Source organism: Bidens hawaiensis, unplaced genomic scaffold, assembly GCF_021521415.1.
Source record: "Bidens hawaiensis isolate Kalapana, Puna unplaced genomic scaffold, B.hawaiensis_p1.1 tig00009788_1, whole genome shotgun sequence".
In the NCBI taxonomy this organism is placed as follows: domain Eukaryota; kingdom Viridiplantae; phylum Streptophyta; class Magnoliopsida; order Asterales; family Asteraceae; genus Bidens; species Bidens hawaiensis.
The window spans coordinates 154,824-175,455 of NW_027491732.1; the positions used below are offsets into that span (position 1 = coordinate 154,824).

At 39.7% G+C, this 20,632-nt stretch overlaps 1 protein-coding gene across 1 annotated transcript; it reads left to right on the forward strand.

The window, feature by feature from the left end:
- Positions 1-456: 456 nt before the first annotated feature.
- Positions 457-18,820, forward strand: LOC143533568 (putative flavin-containing monooxygenase 1). The gene is made up of 5 exons (XM_077028302.1): positions 457-910; positions 3,334-3,571; positions 3,650-3,825; positions 17,687-18,045; positions 18,311-18,820. The coding sequence occupies exons 1-5, from the start codon at positions 470-472 to the stop codon at positions 18,651-18,653; spliced, it is 1,557 nt and encodes a 518-aa protein (XP_076884417.1). The 5' UTR covers positions 457-469; the 3' UTR covers positions 18,654-18,820.
- The last annotated feature ends 1,812 nt before the right edge of the window (positions 18,821-20,632 follow it).

Sequence of the window (20,632 nt, forward strand, 5' to 3'; positions counted from 1 at the left end):
AAATAAAAAAATAAACCGCTCGCGCCCCCTCTCGCGCCCCTCCACACCATGGCCCGGGGCGCTATCACCACTACCAACACCCATCTTATCAAGTTTCTCTCTCTGCCACACGTCACAATATTATTGGCTGGCGCCCCCACTCACGCCCCCTCTCGCGCCCCCCACACCCCTCAGCCTAAGTTTTACAAATACGCTTTCAAGAGATTCTTCTTATCTTGCTAGCAGACATACAATCATGCAACTTCATAATGTCCATAATAAAAAAAAAATGCTATGATTACCAACAAGTCATTTTTAAATTAAAAAAAAAATCCTTCATAAACATACATAAAAATTTACTATACACCTAAGCAATTATTTTGATACACGTGTACAGTGTCACAATATATGTATTGAAAACCCTTATATAGTTGGATCATATAGGCAAATTACAGATAAGGTGACATATCTGAGAGTGCACCGCCTGAGGATGATGGATAAGAAGCAGAAGCAAGTGGTCATCATCGGCGCCGGAGTCAGCGGCCTCCTCGCCTGCAAATACTGCCTCTCCAAAGGCTTCAAGCCGACAGTCTTCGACTTAGAATCCGACGTCGGTGGCGTATGGGTTAAAACCATCAAAACCACAAGGCTTCAGGCACCCAAAGCTTTGTATCAGTTTTCTGACTTCCCATGGCCCGGATCCGTCGTAGACGACTTCCCGACTCAACAGGAGGTGCTGGAATACCTACACTCGTATGCCACACACTTTGAGCTCTTGCCACACATCAAGCTGCAATCAAGAGTCGAAAGAATCACTTACGATGGACCCTCGTCGGAGTCGTGGGCCCTCTGGAATGGGACAGGGGAAACGTTTCCCTCCCATGGCAAATGGAATGTCACTGTCCACCACGTTACAACCGGCACCACCAAGGTACGGAAACTTCTTCCCGTTGGGGTTAGAAGAAATTTAATAAAAAAAAACTACTCCGTATTAAGTAATTATAACGCCATGAGATATACTCTAACCTATCTTAATTCTACATAAGCTTCACATCACTCATTTTTTCCCTTTCACTTCGTATCATTCAAAGGAAATAGTTTAACTCATTTAACTCCCTCTCTCTCCTATTAATATTTAATTTAAAATCAAACATTTAGTTTAATTACCAAAATAAATAATAACAAATCAATTAGTAATTAATACATATTTAATGCATATTGTTCTTTTAACCCGTTAAAAACATAATTCATGGGTCATTTTAGCACACTTAACATAAGTAGGGAGTGGTTTAATCCATCTTTAAAGTGTCATGTCATGTTAACCCATGTAGGGGTTAGAGTATACCCCATGGCCTAAGAAACCAATTTGTTTGTTAATTATTTCATTTAATTTTGATTTAGCTATTTAAGCTCATTATTAACAATTAAAGTTAATTGTTAGTTAAACACATTTAAGAGCATTATCAGCGCGCAAGTACTTTTTTTTAATGACCAACTAAGTAACGTCGGATACTTCGTACGCGGGCCAAAGGTAGCCTGAGTCGGCCACTATTCCGGACGGGAGGAAGCCACTAGCGGTCCACCCTATTGAGAGATTCACCGGATAAATCCCGAGCCCCACACACGCCTAATGGCACGACAGTGAGGAACCGGTAAAACCGGGTGAGATCAGGACTCGACCTCTGGCAAGTCAGGGTCATCCCTCATATCTCTCATATAAGTTGGTGATAGTGAGTTTTGAACCCTACCTGTAAGTAGTAAAGTGAGTGCTCTACACCAACTCAATAACTATATTAAAAATCATTATATTTTTTTTTCTATTAATTAAATAATACTTTCATTCTTCATCCCAACTACTTTTAATAACTACTTTTAATAAATATTAAAAAGTTATTTAGTATAGACATTGGTTTTCAAATTTACTAATAAACAGTTACATTTTATTCTTTTCTTCATCACAACCACTTTCATATAAATATATAATATACCGAAGTACTCCCTCACGTAATATACATTTATGAATGCTCTTAACTGACTAAACTCCGAAGGGCTTTTATAAAAAAATGAATACTCAGACGGTCATAAATAGTGAACACGTTAGCATGCTAGATTAATATCAGTTCTACGCCTACACGTTTCTGTGGATGTATCACATATCTACACATGACTTCCAATATTTCAAAAGCTAGTAAGATACAATGGTCCAGGATTTTATATTATTGGACTATAGTTGTCATAAACTTTATGGGGTTGAATCGTGTTTTTTTTCTTAATAAAAGAATAGCAAGATTAAAAGAGATCATTATCATCGTACTCAGTATATCCCACCAATAGCAATGTTATGGTAGGGTCTGAGGAGGGTAAGATGTAGACAGCCTTACCTCTATCCCATAGGGATATAGATGCTGCTTCCGGTGAGACCCCGGCTCGATAGTAGTTTTGCATCAAGCCTTGGACATAAGGCACATAGCACTCAATCATCGACATAAGATTAAAAGAGAACTATTATTAAAAAACATTTACTTAAAATATTAAAAAATTAAAAGGGGATAGCGGCGCAACTTGTTGCTCGCTTACCCATTATCCAGATGTAGCTCAGTTTGTGTTATATATAAAAATTTCCTTGAAAAAAAAAATATTGAGATTGAAAAATGTATTCTTTTACATCAAAATAGAAAGGAAATGAAAAACAATCCCATTTTAGATTGCAAATCCAGTCTTTTAAGTGGTGTTGAGTGTTGCATCTAATCTTGATAAATGGGTATTAGTGTACACATTGCAAAAACCGAATCAAGGAAAAAAAAATCTGTTTTTGCTTATAGTTTTTCAGTTTGTGTCGATAAACTTTTCCCGAATAAAACAATTAATTTATGTAAGAGAAAAAAAATTACAAACTTTATGTTTATATGTATTGGGTTATCATGTTTTCACTGGTTTCTAATTAACAAAGGCCTTGTAGTTGTAAAAAATGTTACGAGTAATTTAAAAGAAAAGGGAGGAAATTATGCTTCAAGTGGTTTTGTAAAAAGCGTTTGGTATTATATAACTTTTGGTAAAGGTTAACCGCTTTATTATCGTCAACAAAAGTTTGGTACACAGGTAAATAACTTTTGATAATACATGTAACGTGTAAATTTCAAAAGAGTGAGGGCCACTTGGTCTCACCACACCACCTTTAGTGGGTCAGCCTGTTGTGACAAAACACCACACCACAACACACTTGATTTGAAATTTCATGATATTTGTGTATGTTCGTGAATACGAATTCTGTATTAAGTTCTTGACTTAACGATAAACAAATAAATAATCAACTTTACTTAAGTAAGCATAAATCTATTCATATCCAATCAACAGGTTTACGTGGCCGACTTTGTGATTCTCTGTTTGGGACGATTCAAAGATGTTCCAAACATACCTAAATTCCCTGCCGGAAAAGACTCAGACATTTTCCGAGGGAAAGTAATGCACTCCATGGAATACGCAGCCATGGAACACGACAAGGCTGCCACATTTGTGAAAGGGAAGAATGTTGTTGTCGTGGGGTTCGGGAAAACGGGACTCGATATTGCAAGGGAATGTGCATCTGTTAATGGTTAGTTAAATATATATGATCACTCATTGTAATGCGTATATAGGCAACCATCCTTAACTTTCTTGTGTTGATTTTCAGGCCCGGAACATCCGTGTACCATAGTTTATCGACATGATCATTGGAAACTACCGGACTGGGCTCCATGGGGAATCCCGTTTACTTATTTATACTTTAATCGTTTCTCCGAGCTTTTAGTTCATAAACCCGGAGAAGGTTTGGTGCTTAATATGCTGGCTACGTTACTTTCACCTCTGGTAAGCGTCTTGACAAGTTCAATAGGTTTTCAAGTGTTAAGCACATAGTTATTAATCCGTTTATTTAAAGAATGTAATTATACGTGTGCTACGATAAATGGGGTTGTCGCACTTGGCAGGTGCGAGACCTCTTACAACTTTTTAATTTTTCGTATTTTTAGAGCTTTTTCTCAAAAGAATGTTAGTGGAAAAATATTTAACATATTTATGTTATTTGAAAAATATATATTAGAATAGTAATTCACCAATATTTTTGTTTTTGTTTTTCACACAAAAAAATTATTGGATAAAATCAAGTGAGCCATGTTTTCACTTTATCCTTTTATTTTAAGGTAATAATATTAAATTTAAATCTGAAATACATAATATTTTTGTATGATTATGCACGTTTCTGAAAACTCATACAACCTTTTATAGATAAAAGCTAAAATAGTATACATGGGGCATTATGTGAATACTGATTTCAATATTGACTATGTTAAAACTATATTATTTAGAAAGTGAAATGGAAATATTTTTAAATTTTTTTATCGATTATATGTTTTAATTTTACAATGTTATATATGATGACCTAGGAATAATAATTGATTTACTTTTTAAAAAACAAGATAAAGTTAAACTACAAAGGAAAATAAAAATGAGAAATGTTAGAAGAATATATGATCTAAAAAAGCCTTAAAAAAATTTAAGAAAAATAAAAAAAAAAATCATAACTCAAAATATAAATAAATTTTTTTTAAAAAAAAATAAAATGTTTCTCACGTCATTCTCACTCAAAAAAAGAAAAAGACGAAAACACCACAATAGCGAGAAAAAAGACAATAACGAAAATAAATAAAAACACAATGATGTATAAAAGAAGACAATACATTATAAAATATAACAAAATACCAAACAAAATATAACACAATATTGAGTAATATAACATAATATTAAAAAACAAATACATGTCAATGAAAAAAGACAAAACCAATGACGAAAAAAAAACAAAAAAAAACACAATAATAAATAAAATGATGCAATGATTTTTTCTCTTTTTTTTCATAATGAGAAAGATGAGAGGAACATTTTGCTTTCTAATTTTAAATTTTGAGTTATAATTTTTGTTATTTTTTAAGGGTTTTTTTACCATAAATCATTCTCATCATTTTCGTTTTTGTCGTCATTTATATAATAACTTGATCATAAATAACTCGAATATGCAATTTTTTACAATTCATCTCACAATTTATAAACATCGGCGGATTTACAGGGGGGTCAGGAGGGTCCTTTGACCCTCCGGCCGGCTAAACCCAGTGCATGCCGGGGTTCTCCATCGGAAATGTTTTATACAGTTTGACCCTCTTGGTTTTCTCTGGTGACATAGCATTCCGAGTTAAAAGAGAAAGTAATAAGTTTTAAGTATTCCGGCAGCGGCTATGTCGTAGTCCGGCAAGGCGCAAGCTGTTAAACAACCGGAGTGCAGACTGCAGAGATGAGAGAACAACGAAGAGGAAACTTACCTAATTCTAAAATTAATGTGGGTCTTTTTTTTAAATAAAACCCAATAAATTAGTTATTTAAAAGCCCAACTAAATTAATCTAATATATTTACTGGACCCACTTTTTAACTTATTGATCATGCTTTTTGTTTAATCAAAAATCCATCTTACATGAAGTTTGCTACTTTCTTTAACTTTTTTTTATTTAGTTTACATGTAGACACGTTTTGTTGGGGATAGTACATTGATGAAATGTCTCAAAATTAATACCGAAAGTAATAATAAATAAGTTGAGAAGAAGTTGAAAGATCGGAAGACGATAATGTTGGCGAGTTGGCCTTGCTTAAACCAATTAATGATTTTTTGGTTAAGAGTTGAGAAACATGTTTTCACAAATGTTTAAAGTGAAGGAATTTTACAACGATATTAAGGTATGGAAAGTTGAAAGTTACCATTACCAATTGGTAGTAAAAAAATTTATGCACTAATGAGTTACAAATATAATTTTTTTATTACAACCCCTCCGTTAAAATGTGTCGGTTCCGCCACTGTTTATAAAAGCATGTTAGTTTAAGATATTTAAGAAAAACTTAGTTTGGGGATAATTGAATATGCATGTTAGTTTAAGATATTTAAGAAAAACTTAGTTTTGGGGATATTTGAATGTTGTGTAGTATTTGAATTCTGACCGATCGAGATCACCTCAAACAGTGGTTGTAGTGAAGTAATTAAAAGAGAGTTTTATTTACTAAAATAGGTTGTGGAGAGGTAGGTCCCAGCAGAGCCCAGTTGGACCCGCAAGACTCACCTCAAAGAGGGAAGCCTGCGTAGTTGAACCCGCAAGACTCACATTCAACAGGGACGTCTGCGCAAAGGCTAAACTCGCAGAACTCACCATGAAGAGGGACGTCTGCGCAGAAACCAACTGGATCCGCAGGACCCACCATGCTCAGAGACGTGACGTCCTTACGCGCAGTACGCAAGCTGTTCCCGCAGGAAAAGCCTTCCAATGGTGAAGTACCCCGCCTGTTCCCGCAGCTGCGGATACAAGCCATCAGGGAAGGCTACCCGCGCAGCAAGGCTACACGCACAAGGCACTTAACTCTTAAATAATTCAGTAATGTCACCTGAAGAAGGAGTGAGCAAGCCGGGAACACTCCCGCACAAAGCCGGGAAAACTCCCGCCCAAATGAGCCAGTCCGTACGATACTGGAGGATTTTTTGTACTGTACCTGACGAGGTATGGACAAAAGATCTGACCAAGGATGCAACAGCTCACTGACAACAGTATTACGAGCAGCACGCTCTTGTACTGTATGTCACAATTAGCCGCTGCCTACTCACCAACCTGTCGGAGGACGTGCATGGCCTGCAGTTGGTGGAACATGAATAGTACACAGCCGGCCTGGTCACTATCAGCCGCTACCTTTCCACCAACCACCAGCATGGCATGTGCGTAGCCCACAGTTGGCAGAACAGGAACACTATTCAGCCGGCTGTACCTGCTTGGAAACCTACCTTCGGCTATAAATACTCCAACACCTTGGAATGGTATCATCTTATCTCATATCTCATATCTTGATATATTACTTGATATCTGCTCCAGTCATTCTCTTAATATACACTTATATTCAAGAGCAATCTAGTCTGATTCTCACGCCGGAGGGTGGTCACAAGGAGGTACCCCCCCTTCTCAGTGACGAGCTCACAGTGTCTGTTTTGCAGGTTATCAGAAGAACCATCTTTGCCGGACCTAACCCTCGTGGGAAACATCTATTTAACCCCCAGATTATCCGTAATCTGCCCGGGGTCGATTAATGTTTCTTCATTGGCGCCATCCGTGCATAAAAGCTAGAACTTAAGTCTTTTTCAGTTTTCTCAAAACTTCTGGAAAGATTGTTAAAGTTACTCCGGTCCCAAAACCAACGAGTGACCAAGAAACCCCGGTAACCACAACCCCAGCTACTGGGGGGAACACCGGCGACTACACAGTTTTTACGAACACTACCCCGGTTACCCAAGCCGGGGCAAGTGCAGTAAATTTTACGAACACTACCCCAGTTACCCGAGCTGGGGCAAGTGCAGTAAATAATCTTTCACTGGGATTCACCGATACCCAATTAGAGAGACAACGAACGAGGCTCCCCCGCCAAACACTCGATGAAGTTAAAGCATGGGCGGAAGCACGTCAAAAAGAATTCCAAGCTGAGTTGGATGAAGGCTTACGTTCACTCCAACAGGCTGATGAATTCGGAGAGTACTTGGACGATGATTCGGAGGAATCCGATAGTGACGCAAACCCTCGTCAAGGGAAGCGTAAGGAAACGGACTCCCAACCGAGAAGGCATTTTGGAGAAACCTTCAAACCAAAAAACGCGGGTGGAAACCCACGTGACTTCTCCAAAACATTTAGACCAACTGCTGCAAATGCGGGAACGTCCAAATTTGCAAGGGACATTGCGGAAGCAATCGCCCCGAAAAGTGCCAAACAGATGTCCAACATCGGCATTTACGATGGTATATCTGATCCAGACGATCATTTGAACAGATTCATAGCGGGGGAAACCGTCAGTAATTGGACGGAACCTACGTGGTGTTACATGTTCCAAATGACGCTTGTTGGGGCAGCTAGAGCGTGGTTCGATCGTCTACCGGTCCACCACATCTACGATTGGGCAGACTTCCAGCAGAAGTTCAGCCAACACTTCAGCCAACAAAGAAAGTATACCGAAGAGCAATGGACAATCCTCAACTGCATCCGAGAGGAAGATGAGTCTTTACTAGACTTCATCACGCACTTCAATTCAAAGAAGCTAAGTCTGGGCACTATTAGCGAAGATCTCGTTCGCGCTGCTTTCATCCAGGGCGCGAAAGACCCAGAGCTCATCCGCACCTTAACGGGTAAAGATGGCATGCCGTCCACATGGGATGCCATCATGACAGCAGCTAAACGCTTTGCGGAAACGGAGAAGCAACTGGGTAGAGATCTCCCCCAGAGCACAAACCTCTACACCCAGAAAACAAGAGAAGACAACGTCCTTACCACCCGACTAAACAAAAAGCGGAAGCTAGGCATTTGGCAGTCAAGGGTAAACTTTGACACCTCATCCGGCTTGCAACATCGGTTAGGCAGAAGGGATAACGTACAGTCGAACCAGAACTCCAGATGGACGCCACTCACCAAAAGCGTCACCGAGATATTCGCCACTGAGAAGCTCCCATGGCCAAAGGCTCCAATAATCCGAGAGCGTCACAACGCTGATCAGAGCAAATTCTGTGACTTCCACAGGACAAGAGGCCACAACACCGAGGAATGCGTAGACTTGAAGGACATCGTCGAAGTATTTGTCAGAGATGGGACGCTCACGCACCTCGTGGCGTAATGAACGCTGAGCAAGCTAATGCGTGTAGAACCCCAGTTGGGGAAAACACGAATAAAACTGCAGCTTCAATGTCGGAGACTACATACGGCGTAAACAACGAGATTCCGAACCAAGTGCATATCGGCTCGAAAGGCTCGATGACACTCCCAAGAACATGGAAGGGAGCTCAATTACACAGTCTGCATGTAGATCAATTCCAAACTTGTAAAAGAAAAGGCCCAGAGCCACTTCTAATGGAAATGATTCTCCTTATCACATTGACGCTGATGGTCTTACATTTATACTTATTTCTACACTGATGCCGGTCTTCACCGCATACATAAGTGGGGAAGTAAGTCGTTGCGTGTGGAAGGCGGCAAAACCCGCATAAACACAAAAAACGGCAAACCTTCACGCAGGTCAGTCATAGGTAAAGTTTGGTCATCCCACTAAATGAAAGTGACGGTCTTACCCGCACAAATCATGATAGAGGAAACCGAACCTATTGACAACCGCGCGTCGAACGGTTAATTTATTCAAAACGCTGCCGGTTTTCACCGCATGTGTAAAGAAATCGTTGCGTGTGGACGGCGGCAAAACCCGCGTAAACACAATAAACGGAAAACCTTCACGCAGGTCAGTTATAGGTAAAGTTTGGTGATTCCACTAAATGAAAGTGCCGGTCCTAACCGCACAAATCATGATAGAAGAAACCGAACTAACCTATTGACAACTGTGCGTCGAACGGTTAACTTATTCTAAACAATTAGAAAATTTCTAACGAAAAGATGAGGAAAACCTCCACGCAGGTGAGATATAGGTAAAGTTTAGCCATCCTACTAAGTGCAAGTGACGGTCTTACCCGCACAATCACAAAGGAGGAAGCAAAATTTCAACCTATTATCTACCACGTTCAAAGGTTAACTTATTCTAAACACTTAGAAAATTTCTAAGGAGAAGATGAGGAAAACCTCCACGCAGGTCAGATATAGGTAAAGTTTAGCCATCCTACTAAGTTCACGTGAAGGTCTTACCCGCACAATCACGAAGGAGGAAGCAAAACTTCAACCTATTATCTACCACGTTCAAAGGTTAACTTATTCAGAACACTTGGAAAGTTGCTAATTTAAACTAAAGTATGCATGAGCAAGTCATATAACGTTTATAAAGCAAGTCATCCACTGAAAGTAGCGGTCCTACCCGCACAAAGATTTGTATTCCATAATAATTCAAGTATTACAAGAATGGCCGGGTAACTACCCGCCTACAAGAATATAAATCTATACAATGTAAACCTATCCTAACAGTGGGAAGGGATCTAAAGGTTCAAGCTTCAGGACCACTCCCTCCAAACTCACTTGTACCCGCACCATCCAACTGTGGCGGTTCAAGGAAGGTCTTAAGAATGGTTAGCCCATCATCAGCAGCAGCAACTTCGTTCACCTTCTCCACCACCGGATGCGGGAAGGCGGCATACTGGTTCACTGCTTGGTCATATACAGCTTCAGTATCCACATCATATAAAGGGAAGTTAGAAGGCGGGATGCCCTTCTCAACGAACCCTAGACCAAGCAGGAAGCCGGCCTTTTCCCCATCCTCATGAGAAGCGTTGAGTGCTGCGCTCATGGCATCGTCATATGATGTGTCCGTGAAGACTCGATGCACAACCTACAAGAAAAAATACAAGTATCAAAACCTTTTCTATGTACAAAGAAAAGCGTAAAGATATTATGAAATTGCGCATACCTGAGACAACGCTTCTCGAAGAAGCCATTCCTTGGTAACCAGAGCCTCCTGGAGGGCAGCTTGAGCTTGGTTACGGGCGCGTTCGGCTTCACTTTTGTTAAGGTTGGCGAGCAACACTTCCTTAGCAGCAGCCTCTTCAACGCCCTTTAGCTTCCGCTCAGTGTGGTCAAGCACGCCCCTCTGGTCCAAGATCTCTTGGAGTTTCTTGGCGTCTTCCATAGCCAAGGCATCATGAGCCTGCTGGAGCCTCTCTAGCTTGGCTTTAAGCTCCTCATTCTCAATGCGTAGAGGCTCAGCAACAGCTTCAGCCTTGGTGGCCCTCTCAGTTGCGTTCCGTGCAGTTTCCTTAGCCAGCCGAAGCTGTTCGTTAACAGCTTGGGCAGCCTTGGAACGGACCTCAAGACGGGTCTGAACTTCAACTTCAAGGGCCTGGAAAGCCTTCTCCTTCTCCGCAGCAACGGCAAAGAGCCTCCTGTTCTCCTCCCGGACAGCCCGCGCTTGAGCTACTTCTTGGATACGAGCTGCTTTTAACTTGTCGTTTTCACGACAAAGCAGCTCGACGCGCGGCTGCATCCGGGCAAGGAGAATCCGGAGCTCATTTGTCAACCTACCCTCCTGGTAGCTTGACATTGCTTCCCCCAGCGCCCCCCTTGGGGCGGCGTGGCGCGCCCATTCGACGCATTCTACAGGCGTCCGAATGGTTGTTCCTCGGCGGATGTTCCATCATGGAACATACACTTCATTGGAATCCGACACTGCAAAAGCAAAAAGCAGTTAGGAAAAGATGATAAATATATATATATATATATATATATATAATATATATATATATATATATATATATAATAAAAGGCCAAAATAACCCTACGCACCTGTAGGGTCGACGACAGGCCTGTAGCCGCCAAACCCATCACCCGAACCCAACGGATATCCATCCAAGAGGTCAGGCAGATGGGAAGGAGGCAGAGATTGGCTTGACGCCCCAACCCCGGACATACCTGAAGGACCGGCCGTAGTCGCCGACGCCGGAGGAGGCATAGCGGAGGCCGCCGTGGTAGAAACCAACGGAGGTGAACTCACCGGAGGTGAACTCACAACCGCGGCCGCGGCTGTGGAAGAATCCACAGAAACACTCATCGCCGGCTCAGTGAAGGAATCAGTGAATATGGCACTGACAGCCGGCGGGGACGTCGTCACAGGTGGAACAGTTGGCTTAACCGGGTGAGCAACTGAACCAACAACTGAAGCAGGCGCAGTCGCCTGGGTCATCGCCTCAGGTAGGTTGGCCAAGCCTACCGTCATGGGTCCGGAGGTGCTCCTCCCCGCTCCACCCTGGAATGCGGTAGCATCCACGCCTGCACAAAGAAGATATATAAGTATAATGGCGGAAAGCTATGCAGTTAAAGTAAAGGAAGATTATACTTACGGGTTTTTTTGAGCCTAAAGGTTCTGACAGGCTGGGACGAACCCGATGGAGCCGGCCTCTTCACGCCGCTCACCGTCGTCACACTGGGCTGCCCGGAGGTGACAGCCGTCTCAACCTCCGGAACAGTGGTCTCACTACCACCAGGGTTCCCCGCCGCCTCCTCGCTCTGGGTTTCCGAGTCAGACCGGACAACCGGATCGGCGGTGGAGGCAACCTTCGCCTTGCCCATCGCGCCAGTAGCCTTCTTTTTCCGCACCAACAAAGGACCATCTGCGGATTCCTCGTCAGAAGATGACAAGATTAGAGGAATTCCCGCAGAGGTTTGAGCATTGAGAGGGCGAGGGTCAAAAAGTTCTTTACCTGGCCGCCTGGCGCTCAGGATCTCGTGGCCTGGCGTGTAGACCTCCACGAACCGATCCGCCGTTTGCTCAAGGATGGGCAACTCGTTCTCATCTAGAGCACGAGTACCCATCCGAGCGGGACCATCACTCTCCCGAGGCTGCAGGAGAGACTGCAAGTCGTTTCCCTCTGTAAACAAAAAGAAAAACAGTCTGAACAAATACCCTAAATTAACGAATAATATGAAGCATACCGTAAGGGACTGAGTTCAAACCGTATTCAAGGACGATGGGAATCTGTGACGCCTCCTTCCACACCCGGCTCATCCCGAGCATCACCATCCCAGACTCCGAAAAGCGGTACACCGGAGTCTGGATCCGGGAGATCTTGGCGAACCATTCCGCCTCCTGGTAGTTGGGGGCGTGAAGGGCGGGGAGTGCTCTCCCATTCTTAAACGTCATCGCAAAGGGGACGACGCGAGCGGAGATATAGAAAAACTCCCGCTTCCACGACCGAAGACTGCGCTCAGTAGCGCAGATCTTTAAACCCTTGATCCGATTGACCAAGGTGTACCACCCCTGGATGCACCTCCAGGAATAGAAGGTCATCAACAGATCAACGTGGGGCTCCGCACCCAGAATGAGGCACACCCACTCAAAGTGGCGGATCTTGGCGATCGCCATCGGGTGTACCTCCGTCAGATGCACACCGTGCCTCTCCAAGACACGGTATACAAACTTCGTCAATGGGAACATGAGATTCCCATAAACGAAGAATGCAGCATACACCCCTATTTTGCCCTTGGGGGCATCGTACACCGTCTGGTGTGGCTCCGGAAACTCAGGCTCGAACAGCTCGAGCATGAACTTCCGGACGATGTACTGATAAAGCTCGGTGGGAAGAGCACACTGGCATTCGCCAGCAGTGCTCTTCTCGTCTTTATCAGACGTAGACGTCGGAATCTCGATGTACACGTCAGGTTCCTCGGCGGCAGCCTCAAAATCGTGAGTAGAAGACATGGTTTGGAGGTAAAGAACGATTTCAGAAAGAATATTTGCCGGAAATCGCTTAGAAGGAGAAGATAGAAGTGAAAGTGTGGATTACAAAGGACCCTCTCCCTCTTTATATACTCATCGCAATGAATGCGATGAATTTAATGCGGAGGAGAGAGAAAAGAGCTGGTGCAATGAAACAATGACAAGTGGAAAAAGCAAGCTGGCAACAGCTGTTGACGGGACGCGCGCCGTAAAATCCGCACCCACGCGCCCAAAAAATCGCGCCCACGCGCCTGAAAAAGCGTCTGGAATGACCATGTACTGTCACGTCGCCATAACTTCCTGCACGTCCTGACACTGTCAGAAGAAACCGTCGGACGACGTTTCAGCAGTTTGGACTGTTCTTATCCTTTCACCAACTCTTCGAATTTCAAAAAGATTCAAAAAGATTCAAAAGTAAGCGGGAATATACCCCTTACCTTGGCAACCAAGTAACTATAAGACAGGTGCGAGTACAGTGTTAAGGCAAAACCCTTCACATACTTAGCACCTGCAGGGAATTGAAGCCAAGAATATCCCGGCAACCAAGTAACCATAAGACGGGTGCGAGTACAGTGTCAAGGCAAAATCCCTCACATACTAAGCACCCGCAGGGAATTGAAGCCAGGAATACCTTGGAAGTAAAGTAACTATAAGACGAGTGCGGGTACAGTGTCAAGGCGAAACCCTTCACATACCTAGCACTCCGCAGGGAATTGAAACCAAGAAGGATCTTCTGGGCCATGCTTGCGGAAACGGGAATAACATCCCCGCATAGCGGGAACGTCGAGAACTAGATTGTTTGAAGCTCCAAGATGGAATTGGTTGTTTAAACATAATTGATCACTATGTTCAAAACTACCAAAACCTCATGGAGAATCTACACAAGTGGAACTCAACGCTCCTGACTTGCGAGGAGGTTACAGACCTACCCGCATCACACCCAAAGATCAAGCAGAAAAGTCGGGAATTTCTGCACGTGACATTAGGACTTCCGCGGGAAGAATCCCCATGGAAAACCTTAAAACTAAACCCTTTTCAAAACCCTTTGCTTAAGTCCAAAAGTTCACCTCACTTATTAACAACTCATGAGAAGAACATTGGACTGGGGGGACTTGAAGAGGTAGGTCCCAGCAGAGCCCAGTTGGACCCGCAAGACTCACCTCAAAGAGGGAAGCCTGCGTAGTTGAACCCGCAAGACTCACCTTCAACAGGGACGTCTGCGCAAAGGTTAATTCGCAGAACTCACCTTGAAGAGGGACGTCTGCGCAGAAACCAACTGGATCCGCAGGACCCACCATGCTCAGAGACGTGACATCCTTACCCGCAGTACGCAAGCTGTTCCCGCAGGAAAAGCCTCCCAATGGTGAAGTACCCCGCCTGTTCCCGCAGTTGCGGATACAAGCCATCAGGGAAGGCTACCCGCGCAGCAAGGCACACGCACAAGGCACTTAACTCTTAAATAATTCAGTAATGTCACCTGAAGAAGGAGTGAGCAAGCCGGGAACACTCCCGCACAAAGCCGGGAAAACTCCCGCCCAAATGAGCCAGTCCGTACGATACTGGAGGATCTTTTGTACTGTACCTGACGAGGTATGGACAAAAGATCTGACCAAGGATACGACAGCTCACTGAAAACAGTATGACGAGCAGCACGCTCTTGTACTGTATGTCACTATTAGCCGCTGCCTACTCACCAACCTGTCGGAGGACGTGCATGGCCTGCAGTTGGTGGAACAGGAATAGTACACAGCAGGCCTGGTCACTATCAGCCGCTACCTATCCACCAACCACCAGCATGGCATGTGCGTAGCCCACAGTTGGCAGAACAGGAACACTATTCAGCCGGCTGTACCTGCTTGGAAACCTACCTTCGGCTATAAATACTCCAACACCTTGGAATGGTATCATCTTATCTCATATCTCATATCTTGATATATTACTTGATATCTGCTCTAGTCATTCTCTTAATATACACTTATATTCAAGAGCAATCTAGTCTGATTCTCACGCCGGAGGGTGGTCACAAGGAGGTACCCCTCCTTCTCAGTGACGAGCTCACGGTGTCTGTTTTGCAGGTTATCAGAAGAACCATCTTTTCCGGACCTAACCCTCGTGGGAAACATTTATTTAACCCCCAGATTATCTGTAATCTGCCCGGGGTCGATTAGTGTTTCTTCAGGTTGGTAGGAAAAAATATTTATTAAATGGGTGATTTCAAACATATTTATCAAAATGGACTTTCTTTAGAAACTTGTTTTTTTCACTCTTAATCTTATTGGGTTACTGGATAAGAATAAATTAGTTATGAAAAAAGTAAGAAAAAATGTTGAATAAAATAAGATATGTTGAATAATTGTATTTTATCAAAAGTTATTTAAGTGTTGTAGTCCAAGTCATTTTATTCGTTTTTGATTTCTTTCAAAAATTTTAATAATTAGGCATACTGATATTTTGTTACTTTTTTTTTAATTCTGTGTGAAAAAAATTATGATATCTGAATGATAGATATGTTATGATCTATTAATAGAAATGTTTGAATATGAAATTTATTATTAATTTTAAAATGTGTTATTGTGAACAATGTTTTTATGGATCGTAAACTATACGAATATTGGTATAGTACGAACTGAGCGTATTTCGACCGAACAATAAAGATACCGTACACGTTTTTGTTGTTTTCTTGATTGATTTAAAAACATATTTATAAAGACAAACCATTTCTGTATAAAAAGATTTTATATAAACTTACAGATGCTTTTATAGAAGAATTTAAAACATTAAAAAAATTAATTAAATATCATGATCTTACAAATTTATTTTATTTTTTTAAAAACTTTATTCTTAGTTTTTTTTAAAATAACATTTTTTAAATTAAAACTTTTTGCTATTCAATAAGATTAGAAATGAAAAAAAAAACAAGTGTTCAAGAAAATGTCTATTTGGTAAATACTCTATTTTGATAAATATTTTTTCATTCCACCCAATTTTGGCAAAAAAAAAAGTCAATTAAAAGAACCTTTAGTAGATGTTTCAATTTTTTTTTTGTGACCTTCAACTTTAGAATTGCAAGCAACTTTTTTGAAAAATACTATTTGATAGGTATTTTTTTACTTTTAAACAACATTTTAGGAAAAAAGTTTTCTTTTTATTAAATTTTCTTGAAAAAATTAAAATGATTTTTATGTGTCATATAAAACAATTTCTTAAAACATTTTCTTTTATTTAAAAATATTGAAAAAAAACTTCACAATAAGTTTTTTTATTTAACTTTTTCTGAAAAACATTTTAAAAATGAAAAGTGATTGTTATATTGTTATATCTATAAATAAGATTATTAGTGAAAACAAAACCCAAAAAATATCAAAAACACTATTTTGGTAAATAAATTTCAAACAATAATAATTTAGTAAATACTTTTTCCATCAATAAAAAAAGAAAAAACTTTTATATTTATAGTTTTCAGTTATAGTTTAATTTAAATTTTGTTTTTATTAAACTTTAAATTTAACATTTTTAAAGAATCGAGATACACAATTTTTTTTTCTCAACAAATTTATAGTTTGTGGAAAACCGGGTTATATTCAAGGTAACATATGCTTTGGTTTTGAAATTATTGTTTTGAATAAAACCGGGCTTTTTATACTGTTTATATTGAACATATATACAAAAAATAAATAAATAAAACGAGTATGTATATTTAGATTATTTAAAAAAATATTTTAGATACTGCATATATTAATCTTATATATATATATATAAACAAAATTTTTAAAAACTTTCCGGTTGCTCCCCTTCTCTCTCAAGCCACCAGATTACTTTATTTGTAAATGGAGTCTTATCATACATTTGACCCGAATTCATGAGTATGAGTCTCACCAAACTCATATAGCCTTAAACGAGTTATAGCATCTCATTAAATTGAAGATTAATCTCACCAAATATTTTATATGAAAATTATATAAATTAGGGATTTACTAAAAATTAATATTCGTTTAAAATAAAGATATTATGTATAATTAAGAAATAATTTTATAGTAAAAAAATAAGCGGATCATAGGTCTCACCAATCCTATATATTTTTTAAACAGGTTATAACATCTCATTTATTTGTGAAACTCTTTCATCATGAAACCTTAAATATATTATTAACTTTTTACAATAAATAAAATTAAAATTCAAAAAAATATATAAATATTAGAAACGAAAAATATAATATCAGAAACGAAAAATATAAAACAACTCCCGTAATACGATGGATAAAAGTTAGGATAAAAACTAGTTATTTGATAATAAAAAAATAAACTAATATTAAATGAAAACTGGAAAATTAATTAAAGGCAAGTGCTCACGGTAACCCCATTGATAGAATCTTTTCAAAATCACACTCATATACCTTTTCAAATATACACATTACAAAAAATAAACAAAATAGAATTGCCGGTTTGTTTACTGATCACGTTGATCTAATAGCGTTGGGGAGTCTCAAAATTCGTGGAAAGCTACATAAAATATAAACTTCCTCTGGCCAAGTTCGACATGGTGCCACACCACAGCTTCTCGAAAGACACCCGCTCTAGTTTGATTTTATACATGCCGAATCCCGACAACTTCTTTGATGCACTTGAGGAAAAAAGCATCAAGTTGAAGAAATCTCAAAGGTTTAGCTTTTATGAAAAGGGGATTTGTATCGATGAGGATAACACACATATAGAAGCAGGAATTGTTATTTTTGCTACAGGATTCAAAGGTGAAGAAAAACTCACAAAAATATTTGAATCTTCAACATTTGGTCACTTCATCTCTTTCTCATCGCGAGTCCCACTTTACAGGTTAGTCAATCACATTATATATAGTTTTTGATATATATATGAGAATCAATCATGTATATTAACAAGGTTGTTCACAACACATACCCTCGCTCTACTTTTATTTATTGTACATCTTCATTCAAATTTCCACATTAATAATATTCATTTTACTACTCGTTTTAAAATCTTTATTCGATATTTTTAATGTACAATAAAAGCTTACCGGGTGTGGTATGTTCAGCCGACCCAATATTAAAATTGGACTACTAATTGATTTTGCTATTAGGGAATGCATTCATCCACGAATACCACAAACAGCAGTAATTGGATTCTCTGAAAGTCTTTCCAATATGTATATCTCAGAGATGAGGGCTAAATGGGTGGCAACGTTACTTGAAGGTGTGTTTAAGCTACCAAGTGTTAACGAGATGGAGCAGGATATTACAAGATGGGACGAATACATGAAACAATCCACGGGAGAATACCATTATCGATCGTCAATTGGTGCTTTGGAAATTTGGTATAATGACCAGTTGTGCAAAGACATGGGCATGAACCAACTGAGAAAAAATGGACCATTTGCTAACATTTTTGAACCTCATGGTCCCATGGACTACGTCAAACCCTAAACCAAATCTATATTATATAACTATGTTTCGAAAAGTCAACTGATCTCTTCAAAACCCATATATATGTTGTGTGTAACCATGTCTTTTGTGTTTGTAATATGTATTTTATGTTGGTTATGTAGTTTACCATTAATACATTAGTGTCTTGTTGGTTTTCTAAAGTAGTTGTCTTAGAGCATTGCCATCCCATCCTCCGTAATTATGTAAGGGAGATTGGTAAATTATAGAATGGAGTTTTGAATGATTGTGAGTGAAAATTATAGGGTGAAGAGAGAAATGTAGTGATTTTTTGTAAATTTGGTGAAATATTTGAGGAACTTTGTTTGCCCTATTTATTTTTTAATATTTGTTAGATTGGTTATGAGTAAAGGAGAGAGAAAACTGTAATGATAAAGGTATAAAATATATTATTTAATTAAATCGAAAAGAGAAATGTAGTGTTTTTTAGTATAATTATAGAGATGAGGATGAGGGATGGGATGTGAATGCTCTTAGGCTGAGGGGTGTGGGGGGCTCTAATGGAGGCTTTAATGGGGGCTCCAACCAATAATATTATGACGTGTGGCAGAGAGAGAAATTGGATAAGGGGGGTGTTGGAGCCCCCGTTGGAGCCCCTGGCCCTGGTGTGGAGGGGCTCCAGCAGGGGCTCCAGCGATTTTTTTTTATTTTTTTATAAATATATTCAAACAATGTATTATTAAAAAAACTCATAAATTATTAAAAAAAACACACATTAATAAAAAAAACACATTAATATCTAAAAATAAAATAAAGTTAGGAGACGGTTGTGTGTTGGATGGTTGAAAGCCGGATGATTCTTGCGGCTCCGAATAAAATATCGGTTGTGCGGTGACGACCATAAATCGTCGTCAATATAATCTGAATCAAGGTTTGGGTACCAATTTTCAGCCTTTTTTTTTAAAAAAGTTGAGAAGATGAATTGATTTTGGGTGAAGGTTTGAAGTTGTGGTATAAAAATGGGTGAAATGGGGTATTATATAGGAAAAAAAAAATTTTTAATAAGAGCCCAACGGCTCTTTTCCTAAAACCAAGACAAGCTTTTCTCTCTCTTCTCCCGCTAACAGGCTCACGAATGCATGGTTTTTCGCGTTAGCGCCCCCGTTAGCGCCCCGGTGGTGTGGTGTTAGCGCCTGGGGCGTGAGCGGAGGGGCTCTAGCGCCCCCGTTGAAGCCCCACACCCCTCAGCCTTATCATGAAATTTAATTATTGAAGGATAACTACCCTGTGGTAAATTTTCTTAATTATTTTCAAACCGAATTATGAAGCTATTGACTAACATAATTAGGTGTCAGTTTTAATTATTGAAGGATAACTACCCTATGGTAAACTTTCTTAATTATTTTCAAACCGACTTATGAAGCTATTGACTAACCTAATTAGGTGTCAGTAATTCTCTGAACTATGACATAGACACCCCTAGAAATTTTATCAATTACTAATTGAAGCTCAAAATAGTACATAACTAGAGAGTTAACAAGGACCAAATATATACTACAAAAAAATTGGCTTAAGGCAACCTTTATTTTACAAAAAAAACTGCATTAGGTGAAGTTGCATTAGATCTAGTGTAACCTTTTTATTAGATAAAGCAATTGTTTTTTTCAAATGCAACATTTTTAAAGGGTTGCATTTGAAAAAAAACAGTTGTGTTATCTAACAAAAAGGTTGCATTAGGTCTAATGCAACTTCATCTAATGCAGTTTTTTTTATGAAATAAAGGTTGCATTAGGCCAATTTTTTTGTAGTGACCGGTCAAGAATGAGTTGATCCCTTAATTCTCATAAAGTTAGTGTTCTAGACAATACTAACAACCCTCAAATCATGAAGGCTCAATGACGGATCTCGAAGAAAAAAATGAGGGGTAACGCGAGCTAAAAAGTTTTTGTTTTTCGCTCGCCGATACATAAAACGAAGAAGAATAAGAAAATGCATTAAAAATGTACTTTGCTAAAAAAGTT

What these genes read in the sequence shown, in the direction of transcription:
- LOC143533568 (XM_077028302.1), top strand. Translation starts at nt 470, where the DNA reads ATGATGGATAAGAAGCAGAAGCAAGTGGTCATCATCGGCGCCGGAGTC. An exon ending in TTACAACCGGCACCACCAAG is followed by an intron (nt 911 to 3,333) that starts GTACGGAAACTT and finishes TCCAATCAACAG; the next exon opens with GTTTACGTGGCCGACTTTGT. An exon ending in CTACGTTACTTTCACCTCTG is followed by an intron (nt 3,826 to 17,686) that starts GTAAGCGTCTTG and finishes TTGATCTAATAG; the next exon opens with CGTTGGGGAGTCTCAAAATT.